This window comes from Myodes glareolus, chromosome 21, assembly GCF_982192425.1.
Source record: "Myodes glareolus chromosome 21, mMyoGla1.1, whole genome shotgun sequence".
Taxonomy (NCBI): domain Eukaryota; kingdom Metazoa; phylum Chordata; class Mammalia; order Rodentia; family Cricetidae; genus Myodes; species Myodes glareolus.
This window is the reverse complement of record NC_142046.1, coordinates 27,259,263-27,274,803: the sequence shown is the minus strand read 5'-3', so window position 1 is coordinate 27,274,803 and position 15,541 is coordinate 27,259,263. Positions and strand designations below refer to the sequence as shown.

The following is a 15,541-nucleotide window of genomic DNA, read 5'->3' as shown; positions in this document are numbered from 1 at the left end:
TGCTTTTTTTGTCGTTGTGCATACTAAATCTTTGAAGGCCACTTTTGTAAGAGTTAATTGTGGCCAGTTGCTATCATATATGACCTTGGGATTTAAGAACTGAGGATAAGAATAGAGTCCAGAGGACTGGAGAAAAAGGAATAGAAAAAGACACCAGTGTAACAGATGCTCCCATGCTAAAGCTGTGCTAAACAATGCAACACACACAGAGAACAAGCAGCAAGTTTGTATAGCTTTAGACACAGTGTTAACCAAGCAGGACTTGTTCAGAGGATTCTAGACTCTAGGCACTGGTAGCATGGCATAGTTTATAACCCTGGCAATTAGGAGAGAGAAGGCTGTGGATGACCAGTTTAAGGCGAGCCTAACCTAGGCTATACCCTATACAACAAGATCTTGTAAACAAAGAAGAAAGAAAGAAACAAAGAAAGAGAGAGAGAGAGAAAGAGAGGGAGGGAGGGAGGAAGAGAGGGAGGGAGGGAGAGAGAGAGAGGGAGAGAGAGAGAGGAAGAATCAGAGATGCTTAACTGAATTGCTACCTCTGAATGGACTTGGGAACTTGCATGGCATAAAGTCAACATGAGTACATAGCTATTGAGCATCTAACTGCTCAGCCTTGGAGACTTTTTCTTTAAAATGAACCAACAACATGTTTACATGATTTTGGTGGATACCACATATTATTTCATATATAAAAATCATGGACAATAACGTCCCTTGAAATACCACAGTTGTGATAATGAACATTAACAATCTCAGTCAAATAATTTATCTTGGGGAGTATTTGGTGCCTCTTTAAGTTTCTTGATAGTCAAGAGTGACTATGTAATTCTGGGGCACCATAATAGTGTTCTCAGTGACAGTCAAGACAGTGTTTCCTCGCATTTCCTTCTTTTAGGGTTTGCTTTGGAGGCAAATTCCTTGGTTCTTCAGTGTACCAAGGGGAAAGATGCATGTGAACTGTAATGCACCATTTCCAGGGCTTCAAATGAAATGGGAACACGACATTGAAGTAGAAAGACGAGAGAGCAGAGACGGAAGTCTCCCTGAACTGAGCATGCATTCCTGACCGTTCTACCTTTCACAGGGCTTCAGACAATATGCCTTGTTTTGTTGACTCCAAGTCAGAAATGAACTAGCAAAGTTGTGCACGGTTTTAGAAGATTAATCTAAATTAAACGTAAAATATCCCAATTTAAAAGTCCCTTTCATAAAGTAGTTTAAAATTTATATGGTAGCACTTTATATAAGTGTTTGATTCTCAAAAGTACAGTTGAATGCAGTTCATCATAAGCTGATGAACATCATCACAGCTGGACGCAGCTGCTGAAGCACCCAGAATCCTCACAGAGTAGGTGCAGTGATATTTATCTAGAAAATACTTGTAAGTTTACTTCTACATTTTTCTAATTTCTAGTTTCAGGAAAAGTCTTAAGTCTTCAGAAATTTTCCCCTCCTTTTAGAACCCATGGCCAATTTCTGTAACATTCATTCTTTTGCTGAGGAAACAGTTACTCAGTGCTTATTATATACTCTTATAGGTTGTAAGCAGTTGTCAGTAAATGGCATGTGAGATGTATGGGAAAGAGACACTGGAGAGCTGAAAAGTAAGCAACTTCAGCCTGCAAAGGGGAACAAAAGCAGAGAAATGAGCTGCGGAGAGGGGGGCATTGCCAACCAGGAGACAGGACTGAATTTATTTTGAAGCATAGTAAGAATGCTGAGGAGAGAACCGAAATGTCTATGTCTTCAGAAGTTCACTTTAGCTACTTCTTGGAAATGGCAGGGAGGGAAATTTAAGAATTCTGCAGTAATGGAAACAGTAAAAGTGCTGAGTTCAAGGGGAAAAAATACCCTTGACTGTGCTCTGATTTGTTCTAATTGACTCCTAGACAGTATAAATCTATCAGCCAAAATCTGAGAAACAAAACATGTTTTATGTATATAAATATACGGATACAATTAGAGTAGCTTCATTTAAGCAGTAAACGATTTGTAAGACAATACCTTTTAAATGTAATAGATGGGATTTTGTTTATTATATATCCTTTTTTAAAAATCTGTTTGTTCTTCACCAGTATCTTCAATGTTTGTGAGGTATGGTTTTCTCAAAGTGTAGCTAATAATTGGCTTTTAGACCAAAAATCCAAACCCAAAACTTGTAGAATTTTCTAAACTCTTCAACATTGAGACACTGTGACTTTAAATAAGTACACACAAATAAACACCTCTCCATGCTACTTTTGACTAGAGAGTGTGATGGTGCCCCCCATAGGCTCATATATTTGAATGCATGTTGCCTGCAACCCCAATCCCTGCCTTTGCAGTGGAAGGAATTGATTGAGGAGAGTTAGGAAGTGTGGCTTTGTCAGAGAAGTTGTGTGAGAGAGGGCTTTGAGGTTTCCAAACCCTTCCCATTCCCAGTTAGTGCTCTCTCTCTCTCTCTCTCTCTCTCTCTCTCTCTCTCTCTCTCTCTCTCTCTCTCTCCCTCATGGCTGTTTTCTAAACATATAAGCTCTCAGCTACTTTTCAACACCATGCCTGCTGTCATGTACTCTGCCATGATTGGCATGAATTTGTTGTCTGAAACGATAAGCAAGCTCCTTCTTTTCTAAGTTGCTTCTGCTGTACCATCTCTTCAGCAATAGAATTGAAACTTAGAGTGAACTGGTCACTGTGGTTTTGCTTAAAACTCCATGGCATCATGTATTTTAGTGCATTCATTTCTCAGTGTTATGGAGAGAAAAGGCATCATATCCACAAATACGCTAATAAAAAAGATGTCTGAGAAATAAGAGACATTTTATGAGAACCATCACTGAAACATAAGTAATATGGAGAAGCTGTGTCTGTAGTTCTGAGGATCTACTTCATACTGTTCAGGGATGGAGTGTGAAGCTGTGTCTGTAGTTCTGAGGATCTACTTCATACTGTTCAGGGATGGAGGGTGAAGCTGTGTCTGTAGTTCTGGGGATCTACTTCATACTGTTCAGGGATGGAGGGTGAAGCTGTGTCTGTAGTTCTGAGGATATACTTACTGTTCAGGGATGGAGGGTGTTTAGAGGAAAGGGAAGGAAGCAGAAGGGGAACAGAGCATGTCTCCAGGTTGCTGCAGAAAGATGGAAAAGGTGCAGTAATGAAGGAAGCTGGAAGGAGATAAGCAGCCTGGGTCAAGTGGAGGTAGAAGTGGTTAGGTGACTACTTTGACTTTGTTTTTTAAAGTTCTTTTTCTCTCTGCCCCTCTGCTGTGTGTGTGTGTGTGTGTGTGTGTGTGTGTGTGTGTGTGTGTGTGTGTGTGTGATTGGGTGGGAGGGACATGTTCTCCAGCAGGAGTGTAGGATTCAGAGGACAACTTTCAGAAGTTGGTTCTCATCTTCCACCTTGTTTTCTTTTAAGGTGGAATCTCTGTTTCTCTCTCACTCTATACTTCAGACTACCTGATGTATAGACTTCTTGGTGCTTCTCCTGTTTCCATCTCACTGGGAATACAGACCCAGATGTACAGATGTGTTACTATATCCTGTCGTTTATGTGGGTTCTGGTCTGGGAGTTTTAACTCAAATCTTCAGATTTGTTTAGCGAGTATTTTACCCATTGAGCTCTATTGCTAGCCAAAAAGACTGTTTTTGATAGAGCTATTTCAACTTGTCAGGGACACTCAAGGAGAGATGATGGGAAGTCAGTTGCATTTACAGTTTTAATGCTTTGTATGAAGATTTGGTTTTGAGATTGAATTAGAATATAGATAGGATTTAAAGACACAGAGCTAAAGATTGCCTAGGAAGAAGCATCCAGGACAAAACTGAGATTGCATCCCAAGATTGATCTCAGATCATTTCAATTTTTAGAGATCCGCGTGATGGGGTAAAGTATATAGAAGACACCAAGATTGATCATCCACCCAATCAGTCAGAATGAAAGTAAATCAGGATACACTAGGACGTCAAATGAGATGACCGGATAAGGAAAGAGCTGTGGACAACAGCAGCACTGTGTGCAGCTCAGAAACAGGATAAAAATGGAAGTGCAATGGCTAATGTATGAGGCAGGTGAAGAGTTTGGGGCTCTATCTAAGTAGGCGTTTTAGCATTTGTGAGATATTAGGCCTGTACACATAGATTTCTATTTGAATTCTTGTGTTATTTGTCTCTGCTATTTAAAGTTTTCATTGGCTGGGACACATACCTAAGATTTTTTTGTTTGTTGTTTGTCTTTTGTGTTTTGGTTTTGTTTCACCAGTAACTCACAACACTTTTTGTTTCACCAGTAACTTTATAACTAATTTGGAGCTCAAATTAGTTATAGACTTTAATTCTATTGGGCTACTGTCTATTAAAATAGAAAAAAATTCTATTTAAAAATATACAGTTGTATCTGGATGTGATAACTAGCCTCGACCAAAATCTAGAATCTCCTTGGGAATGGACTTCTAGGTGTTCTATGTTTTGTGGAATATTATTTTAACTAGACAAAGAGGTATTACATTTGTGTATGCTGTGGAATATTACTTTAACTATGTAAGGAGAATTATACTTGTTTATGCTTCATTTGTTTAATTATGTAAAGATGAATTGTTGTTTTACCTTGTGTACCCAAGGCACCTGATTGTTGTAATACAAAGCTGAATGTCCAATAGCTAAGCAGCAGAGGAAAAGGCAGGGCTGCTGTGCAGGGAGAATAAATAGGAGGAGAAACCTAGACCCCAAAAGAGAAGAGGGAGAAGAGAACAAGAGGGGAAGAGAGAGAGGCTCCTGGGGCCAGTCACCCAGGCAACCAACAGCCAGACAGTCATGGAGTACAACATACAGAAAGAATGGTAAAAAGCCTCCAGGCAAAATACAGATGACGAGAAACAGGGTAAGTTATCACAGCTCGTGGCACAAGCCTAAGATGAGGTCAAGCATTCATAACTAATAAGTCTCTGTAGCATGATTTGAGAGCTGATGGGGGGCCCCCAAAGGAAGCCTGCTACTTTTATGTGGGATTATCTCGAGTATATTCAAACTGATGTGGGAAAACCCATCTTAATTGTAGGGTCATATTCTTTGGGCAGAGGATTTTGGCCTGGACAAAAATGGCAAATGTGCCCGGTACTAGAAAGCATACATTCTTTCGTTGCCTTCTGCTTCTGTGCTGTGGACGTAGGGTTACTCGGTATCTCAAGCTCCTGATGCTGACTTCCCCTTCAGTGATGGACTACAACCTTGAGCCCTGAGCGGAAATAAATCTTTTTCCTCTAAGGTACTTTTATCGGAGTATTTCCTCCCAGCAACAGAAAGGGGATGAAGACCCTGGGAATGACGGAACATAGGTGGATTCCCCGCCGATACGGGACTGAGATAGGAGGAGTCTCTCAAGTGCGAAGCCAATCTGGCCCACATGACATATTAGACTCTGGCTTGGGCTGCACAAAGACTTTGAGGCCTGCCTTGGCTACATGGTTAAAACTAAGAGGAAAAAAAAATAAAAACTAAAGATTAAAATCTACAATTGTGCTGTGTTATTGACAAGGGCTGTTTCTAAGTAACATGTCCCAGCTGTTTTCTGGCACCTGGAAGCACTCAGTGCCATCAGCTGAGCTTCCAACTGTTTCGGGGAAGACAGAGCCTAGGAAGCATGAATTCCCTCATTCCTCTTCTCGTTCCATCGTATCTATATCCACTTCATCTACATTCAGACTCATTAAAGCCTGCTTCCTTCTGTTTCAGGTTATTTATCTACTTGAGCTAGTGATTCTATCCATCTGTCTCCAGCTCCTCTGAGACCTGTTGGCTTTCTGGATGTATTGTTTTATTTGCATGCTTTCTCCCCTCGCTTTGAGCGTTCAAGGAGCAGTCGCCCCCTCCCCAGTTAGCTGGAGTCCCCTCGATCTTTAGAAAGGTTAACGCTATGGATGCTACATTATCCCAAGTTTCTTACTTCTTTCATGATCTCTTGCCAGGGCTTGAGCAGCAGTAATATTATTTTAATTATGCAGCTAAGAATGAAGTCCCTCCTGCGCAGTGACAATAGATAGGGCATTTTTTTATAAAGATTTATTTATTTATTAAGTATACAGTGTTCTGCCTGTATGCATGCCTGCAAGCCAGAAGAGGACAGATCTCATTACAGATGTGAGCCATCGTGTGGTTGCTGGGAATTGAACTCAGGACCTTTGGAAGAGCAGGCAGTTCTCTCAACCACTGAGCAATCTCTCCAGTCCCCCAGAAATGACATTTTAAAAGCAAACTCAGCCTCATTCATAAAAGCAGAAAAGAGCACACAAAGCTGCATCGAGATACAATTTGTAAATTCATAATGCCTGCAAAGGTTGAGCGCACAGAGGCTGTGGTCCTCCTGTCTCTGCAGAAGTTGGGGCAGCCAGAAGTTTCCTGTGTCTCTGCAACTGTCATCTCACTCAGTGTGGACAGAAGCTCAAAGAGTCACAAGAATGCAAAGAATAGTTTAGCGCTACTATGAAAATTACTTTATTTTTCTCACAGATGTATTTCTAAGAATTCATTCTATACATATATATTCAAAAAAAAATCACACAGAAATTCATTACCCCACAGAAAAGTTAAAATGATGAGAACTATGCCTCTTACAGTAACATCCTGATTCAATATAATAAAAGCATATGGAATATTGAGCAGTTGTAACAAACAGTATTAAACAATTTATTATCATGAGAATGTTCCCAATATTCACTGCTAAAAAAAAAAATCAGAGTTGGGGAAGTATGTAAAGTTATGCCTCAGAGAAAACACACATATAAGAACATATATAAATATGTGCTTTTTGCAAAAAGGACCAGAAAAGTATAAATCAGTATGGAAGTGGTTGGTTGCGGTCAGCGTGAAAAGAGCAGACAGAAGGAAGATGACTGTGAGAAAAATTTTCCCTAAATATCTCCTGTGATGTGTAATTATCACACCAAGTCACCTAAACGCTCCCATGAAAAGGAAAAGATCTGTTAAAGTACAGCCTGGGCAAGATTGTTGTGTGCTTGAGCAAGGAAGTAAGTGCCTGTCTTAAAGGGTTGTGCCTTGTCACTGAGTTCAGACTGTCTGTCAAATTCCAAGGAGTACAGCATTCAACAATGAGGGAAATTGAAGAAGCTGACTAACGCTCACGCAGCAAAACCCATATGCCTCTGTGGAGCCTCTGTGGAGCCTCAGGAACGGACAACGCCTCTCACAGCTGCCTTCGGCCTCTGGGTCTCTGAGGTGCTTTCTGCTCAGCAGGTGTGTGCCCTGACGACCCCATAATCCTTCTGGCCTCACCTCACATTATATAACTTTTCTTCAGACAGGTACGCTTCATTCCTGCATTGAGATTCTCTGCCCTGGTCCACGTTTTTCTACTTTGTTACATTCATTTTCTGCTCTTTGGAATAAACTTGTTTCTGAAACCCATCATAAAGCCTTCCTCACAATTTTCCTGGATTATCTGACAGGCCAGATCAAATGTTGTACTATTGATGAAGTTCCTATAGTCTGTGGCCTGGCAAACAACAGCAGCAAGATTTTGAATGGGTTTCTGAATCCACATTGAACATTCTTTGCAAGTTTTGTGGTAATTAATAAACTTTCTTTTCTTTAAGCACTAGCTGCTCTTGCAGAGGACCTGGGTTCTGTTCCCAGGATCCACACAGCAGACACAACTGTCTGTAACTCCAATTCCTGGGAATCTTGCTGACACCCTCTTTTGGCCTCTGTGACACTGCCCTCACATGACGTGCAACAGGTCCACAGACTATATACTGTATACACATAAAATAGAGGTAATCAAATCTTTCAAAATAAGGTATCTTCAGTCCTAGATTGAACACTTAGAATGTTCAAAGGACATTTGCATAAATAGCGGTTGAAATATTTTCACCTCAGTTTCATGGAAACTCTGACTCTACTCAGCCCTGCCTTGAACGTATGTCTATGTAATTACACGTTTGGAGAAGATGGGAGCAACATTTTCAAATGCAACAACCATCCGTGGCTCTGGAGAGGAATATTGTGGTTTTGACTGCAGAAGCCCAGTGACCCTTCTGAGAAAGTGCCTGCCTTCCTTATTCGGCAGACTCCCACGGTCGGAGGAAGCCCATGAGTGACAGCTGTGGAGTCAATGGATGAGCCTGGACCCGGGCCTACATTCCAGGCCCCTTGTGCCTGACCCTAGTGAATGCAGTTAGACAAAGACATTAGGTCTTGCTGTGGTGATGGGAAAAGCATCTTTTGCCACCGAGTTTGCAGAAAGGATGAGATACAGCCTGAAGCTCTTCTGTTAACTCAGTGAGAACTTCTGCGTAGCATTCCCCAAAGTCACCCAACCCTGACAGTCACCAAGGGGCTCCTGGATCCAGCTCTTTCTGACCTGGCTGTGTGCTGCGGAGTTGTCACAAATCAAGCCCGATCATGGTTACAACTGCTAGTTTTGTATCATTATCAGCGAAAAGATTTTGTTTGCTGTAAGTTAAGATTCATAGAAATTGTAAATTCATTTCTAACTTTTGCCGTGTAACTCCTGTTTCGCATTATAAAAATATCATAACCAGTTTAATATGGAGCATTGAAAACTGTGTCTCAGGTGAGGGGAGAGAGTTAAGAGGGTAAAGCGTCTACTGTTCAAGCATCATGGCCGGAGTTCAAATCCCCAGCTCCCACAAAAAGAGAGAGAGAGCGAGAGAGAGAGAGAAAGAGAAAGAGAGAGAGAGAGAGAGAGAGAGAGAGAGAGAGAGAGAGAGAGAGAGAGAATGTGGTCTGGGCTTGTAATAGAGCAGAAACAGGAGGAAGCCTCCAGTTCTCTGGGCATTCAGTCTAGCTCCTAGGTAAGCTACATGGCCACAGAGATGCTGTCTCAAAAAGTGTTGTTGAGAACAATTAAGGACATTTAACATTGCCTCCTGGCCTATACAACTAACACGAACATGAGTGAGCATGCACACATACACCACACACATTCCCTCCCAAACATCTGCATCTATAAAGTAATTGATCACGCTAAGTATTTGCATATGGAAACACCGAAATTGTCTGAAGGTACATTGCAGTGGTCGTCCACTTGCTGTGAAAGAGAAGCGCACTTTTGTGTAAATAGTTGATAGAAATGGGTGCAGGGCAGCCTTTTTAGACACTCTCAGAACTTTTGCCTTTAAACCCCACAGGTTGGACTGAGGGTAGTGAGGCCCTCTGTGCTGGACTCTTTGCAACCATTTATCACACACCATTTCTGCAAGCAAAACTGGAATCCTCAACGTGTAAAGGCTCATTTGGATCCTGTTATCTGAGAGACTGTATAATAGAGACTGTTAACAGAGCAGAGACGCCCTGACAGGGACATCAAGACTGGGTAGTCTTCCTTTTAAAGCACAAGGTGACTTGCCTTAAAGTCCCTATGTTCTGCATCATGGGATAAAGAAATTGTATGACTTTAAATCAGAGGTATTTTTGGCATACCCCATGAAGAGAGTCAAAGATTAGCAATGGGAGGATGTGCAGGGAGGATTTGTCTCCTTTCTGAATCAGGCTGAATGCTGGCCCCAAGTGAAAATCATAGTTTGGAGTGACTTTGAAAATGAAATTCTGCCTTATTTTATTCACTAAAACTTGCTTAACTATTCATCATGCATGAAGGCAGAGTGATCTGGAATAACTCAATTGCAATCAAATCCTTTAAATATTGGTCTGAGTAGTACAGAGTCTGTGCACAGTGTTTTGCAGGACAGGACTGAAATCATCAGTATACCTATCTTTACTCACAACCTTGTCTTAATCCATCCCAAACTGACTTAGCCTTTTATACACACTCTATAAAATAACTGAATCTAACAGTAGCTGCAAAAACATCTTTTTACAAAGAATTTGGCTTTCAATCATACTAAATACTTTAAACCTTTATGATCTTTTCCTTACTACAGATGTTTGTCTGACATTCATTCTTGCTAATGTGTGAATTCTACCACTTCTATTCATGGGATGTTCTTTTATAATATAATGGAATCAGCAATAGCATATCAACTAAAATTATCTGAAGGATGCAGCTTCTCAGGATGCAGGGTCTCAGCAGCATAATATTGAAGACAGATTTAAATACTGCTTCCCATGGTAAGGAAATACAACAAATTGAAATTCTAATCAGAATATCAAAGCAAGTATATGTTACCACGATCTTCTGACATACTAACAATAAAAAGTATTGGATACCACATTCTAATCTCCATTTTTACATAATCATTTTAATAGTCAAGAAGTAGCTAACTTCAATGTGGACAATTGAAGAGAGCTTAAAATACAGCGTGCCAGGAGTGTGTCAACACACTGAATAATTTCCTACAAAATTGACGATGTCAAAGAAAAAAAAAACATTTGTAAGTGTCTTTCAATAGACCACAATAAAAGAAAAGAAAACTATGCCACCTACCAACCCTGCAACCATCTTTAATAACCCAAATATCTGCATTCTAGGGTATCACTTCCTTATCCAACAGCACAATAGAATAATATTAGGGGCAAAGGGGATCACATCTTGCATTTTTATTAAATTTCCTCAAAACTCTCCAGCTAGATTTATTTAGGCATTTGTCTCTAAGGTAGCAACGTTTTGATGATTTCTGCATATAAGTTAGAAAGCACAGAGCATTGGCACAACATCAGAGGCTAAGAAAAGTTCTTGCTGGTTTGTAATGAACAAATCCTTTTCATCTCTAAGGTTTATTACTTCAGAATATTTCGAAATACAATACCCTTAAACAACGAAAAGACGTTTTCAAGGGAGCCCTCCTCCCAGAAATAACCGTCAGTGAAATCAGGAGAAACTTTTGCTTTGAACGTAAATATCTGTTCACAAATTAGAAATCTGACCTGATTTTATCCACTCTGATACATTAAAGTTAGGGAAATTCTCCATTCCTGTGACAGACATTATCTTTCTGTATGCTAGAACTTCCTTGCGTCTTGGTGGCTATTTTGTCAGGTTGTGTTTGAGAACCTTCTCTTGGCTCTTTACACAATGCCTTAGCGTATTTTTCACAGGGAAATTTCAAAGGCTATTTCCTATTGTTATAGCGGCCTGTTTCACTTATTAACTAAGTTTTGAGTAGCGCATACTGGCACGTAGCTATCAGCTAGTGGTCTCATGCGTGTTACCTCCGGCACTTTTAGAAGCACTTTCAGGCTACAACTTTCCACGCTCCGTCTTTAACCATTTAGTCTGAAATCATAACCAAAGATACTAGCATAATACTTCCATTACAGAACTTTGAATCTGTCAGTCGCAAATATAAAAGTCGCATATATAAAAGAACATCATAACAACACTTTTTTACCCCTAAAGGAAACATGCTGATGTTTGAGTTACAGGTAAGAGCTGTACGTTTTGTTGAAATATTTACACATTCCTACCAGCAATGCTTTCAAGTTGTTAATATGCAGAATGAAGGTAAAATTACATACCTTTTCTCCATGATGACTTGCTATTAAAGCTGGTATCAACTCCTGTTAATGACTCTTTCCACAGAACGGAAAAGAGCAAAGTCACGTGTCCTGTGAGGAGGCCTGTGCTAGCTGCTGCTTAATCTCAGTACTGAAGGGGGGAAAAAAAAGGCGGGGGCAAAGGGTGAGCACAGACCTTAAAAACAACCCACTTCCTGGGTACATGCCGCGAACCACACACTATTTGATTTAGAGCTTGCCTTGTTCATCCAGCCGACAGTAGTATTATTTATCAATGTAACAGTCGATTTTCAAGTATTGTATATTTATATGGGCCACATCAGGTTTAATGTGCATGCAGGGGGAAATGTGATTAAAATTTTACCCACCGGTTTGGGTGGGGTGAGGGGAGGAACTGGCTGTCAAGAACAGTAGAAACTTCCTCTTTCTGTCTTCTAGTAAGGCCCTAAAACCAGTCTCTCCTGGGTTAACTATGCATGGTCATGCTAACAGAAGGCACTGCGTCCCCACCGGGAAGCCAAGAAGTCACCCCGTGACATAGTGCGGGTGCTTGTCTTACTCGTTGCTAGACATACAAAAACCGATTGGGGCTAACAATGGCGCAGGGCTTTGGGCAGATGGCACCAGAACCTCGGAGCACACAGTCCAGAGCCCGCAGGTACCCCAGGAGAGTAAGCAGCTGGGGGTACTTGCTGCAGCCCTGCGCATCGGGGAGGTTTCACCCTCCCACGTTCTCTGTTTCCCAAGCTGTTTTGAAATGTGGTGAAGAGCATTGGCTCAAGCTGCGCAATCCTTTGGTCTAACGTAAAGGAAAAGACAAAATACGTGGTCCAAGAGCTGTCCTTTGGGCGAGCTGCCGGCCCTCAACTTTGCAGAGCATACAGTACCGGGTCTCAGTAACAGTCATAATAAGTGTTTATGTATTGGGCTCCAGAGATCAGAAAATCGGACCCTGAGTTACCAGGCTTCGTTAGCTCTTTGAGAATTGCAGGATAGTCCCAAAAGGGAACCTGTGCCTTCCAAATATGTGAGAAAATCAATCAGCGTCTCCTATGGTCACACGAATTGAATGAAACCTCCGTGCAATACAATGGTATGGACTATTGTACGATGCTGTTCAATTCACGGTCAGACCTCCTTCCTGGATGGACAGGCTTAGGCATAGGGGTCCTAGGGGATTGATGGGTGTTTGCCTCGACGTCAAAGAGAAAGTAGGAAGAATGACGATAGAAATGAGGAAAGCTGAATTCACTGACCAATTCTGATACTGCTGCCTAGCCTTGGCCAAGCCATTTATAGTCCCTAAAATTCAGTTAGCTATCCATATAGTGGAACACACAGCTATGAAAATTCTACTTTCGAGAGCATAGAAGTAGATTTAACTAATTTTTATATCTTGAAAAATTGTAGGTATCCTAGGTACTGTTTGATTGCTGTGAAAGACATCATAGCCAAGGCAGCTCCGATAAAAGAAAGAATTTAAATGGGGGCTGGCTTACAGTTTCAGAGGGTTGGCCCATTTTCATCATGGCAGGAAGCAGATGGGCATGGCGAAGAGATGGTAGCTGAGAGCTACATCCGGTTCCACAACCAACAGCGGCAACAGCAAAGACGGAGAGAGAAACAGAGGTAGACAGAGACAGACACACTGAAAGAAACACAGAGAGACAAACAGAGAGGCAGAGATAGAGAGACAGTGAGAGACAGAGAAACGGAAAAAAACAGAAAAACAGAGAGAGACAGAGATAGAAAGACAGAAAGAGACAGAGACAGAAAGACAAGAGATAGAGAGACAAAGACAGATACAGAGAGAGACTTGGCCTAGTGTGGGCCTTGAAGCCTCGAATCCCACTCCCAGTGACACACTTCATTCAACAAGGCTATGCCTCCCAATCCTTCCCAAAGAGTTCTACCTACTGAGGACGAAATATTCAAATACATGAACCTATGGGGTTCCCAGAAATTCAAGACAATTTATCTGAAGCCTTGGTAAAATCTGGATGGACTCGGAAATTAAGGATGACCTGTGTTAATTAGGAATCTCCTTTAAAAACAAGTATTACTAAAATACATTAAATGAGGTCAAAGGTACATTTTCTTTTCACAAGGCCTTGTCCTGGAGTGATAGCTACTCATCATGATTAAGGCTCTCGGACCTGTGCTGTCACCCATCGGTAGACGGGTCCATCCACTCACAGAGGGGATACTTGGTGAAGGCTTACAGTATGCTGCACATCGGGGTAAGCAGTTCACATTTCTTCTACACTTCGTTTGAATTCTCCCAACTGCTTCTTGAGTCAGACATCATTAACTTATTATTTTTACACTTAAGGACGATGGGATTTCTTTGTGGATCAAATCAGCAGAGAGGACGCAGGAGTCAAACTCTGAGACTCTGACCTTGGAGGCCCTGTTATAACGGAGCAGGCTGTCTTAGAAACATTCACTCCACAGCAAAGCCCTGAGTGAGTGAGACCGAATACTGAAGTCCCCCTTTCAGAAATTCATTTATTCTCTCTATTGCTAAGGATGACGGACTTGGAAGTTAGGAGTCATTTCTAGGAGGAGTATTGAAGCCAGTTTCCTAGAATGTTCTCTAAAAGTTAAATGCATATCAAATAAATGAAATGAAGTTCACTATAAGCAGAAATACTCTGTGTTTGTAAATGCAAAGCAGTGGCTTGGCATCAGCCTCCCCAGGTCAGTCTAAAAATAGACTTAACACAGTACTAATTATAACTGTAATGCTAACTTTTGAAGAAAGTCACTAGCAACTTCTAGAATTTCTGTGGAAGTAATAAGTTTGTAAAGTATTTGAGTTCATTTTGGAACAAGAACAAAAAGTCGGCTGACTTGATCTGCTAGATATTAACATTAACTTATATATATATATACACACACAATGCTATGTTTTGTATCATATTAAAATATACAACTATGATATATATATATATATATTATATAATATATATATAATAAAATTGAATATAGTAGTGTAGTTCAACAATCTTAGCACTTAGGAGCTAAAGGTAAGAAAAAAAGGCAGCTAAAGTCTGGCCTGAGCTCAATATTGACTTTGAGGTCAGCCTGAGTTACACAAGACCCTCTTTTAAAGAACAAACAATCAATATTTTAATACCAAAATCAATGTTATTAGTTTATTATAGCCTTGTGTGTAGGGAGCCGCCAGGATGTCGCCTTGGCGAGATAGTGCCAGCAGTCCTACAGCCTGGAGGTATACAAATCCTTTGATGCTGCCGTCCAGGCCAGTGTGCTTGGAGCCTTGTTTTGCATTTCAGAGATGTGGTTCCCTGACCTGTCCTGTGGCCTTGGGCCCTAGCAGAATGGCATCAACCAATCAGCATTCGAGCCTTTCACCTTAGAAAAGCAGCTGCCTTTGGGCTCTGCTTCCTCTCTGGCTAATCTTTCTCTTGTCCCTGCGCTCTCTCATCTTTCTCTCTCTAAGCTCTCTCTAAGCTTTCTCTCGTCCCTGCACTCTCTCTTTCCTTCCCCCAATTTTCCTCAACCGAGTGCTCCGAATAAAGACGTGATAGGGAAGAAATCTCGTTTTCGTGGCGTTCATTCCTGCTGGTCAGGAAGCGCGCCGCACTTGTGTACAATCATTATTATAAAAAAAACTACTCTTTGAGAGTAAAACCTAATGCTGATACAGTGAAGTAATAAACCTGCTTTACTTTTTTAAAGGCTATCTTTCCATTGCCATGGAAAAGAGCACATGTATATAGACTGGGCAAATTAATTAATCCTTTCTATTACAGATATAACATGGAGATAGATGACTGGAAAAGAAAAGCTTGGTAGAAATAGATATATTTCCAGAAGATTTTTATAAACCAATAGAAAAACCTCTAGGCAGGCTAATTTAGATAAAAGAACAATGGAATCAGATGAGGTATTCGTGAAAGTAAATGCTCTCAAATGGCCTACACTGGTGAGACTACAATCAGGTCATTCTAATAATAAATCTAAAAAACAAAAGCAAAATAAAGTACACTCAAGCACTTGGCTCCAACACCCTGTCTCTGGTGTCCACAATGGTCTATAAAATTGCTCCTATAGAGTGGCAGCATCCTAGATGGTGGGATAGAGAT

At 40.9% G+C, this 15,541-nt stretch overlaps 1 protein-coding gene across 2 annotated transcripts in view; it reads right to left on the bottom strand.

The window, feature by feature from the left end:
• Window positions 1-11,585, bottom strand: part of Arhgap15 (Rho GTPase activating protein 15) — a 597,306-nt gene extending 585,721 nt beyond the window's left edge. For both annotated transcript variants that reach the window (XM_048426324.3, XM_085681198.2), the window contains exon 1: window positions 11,430-11,585. In XM_048426324.3, the coding sequence (XP_048282281.2) occupies window positions 11,430-11,440 (11 nt within the window). In that variant the 5' untranslated portion in view covers window positions 11,441-11,585. The remainder of the gene's footprint in view (window positions 1-11,429) is intronic.
• Between the last annotated feature and the right edge of the window lie 3,956 nt (window positions 11,586-15,541).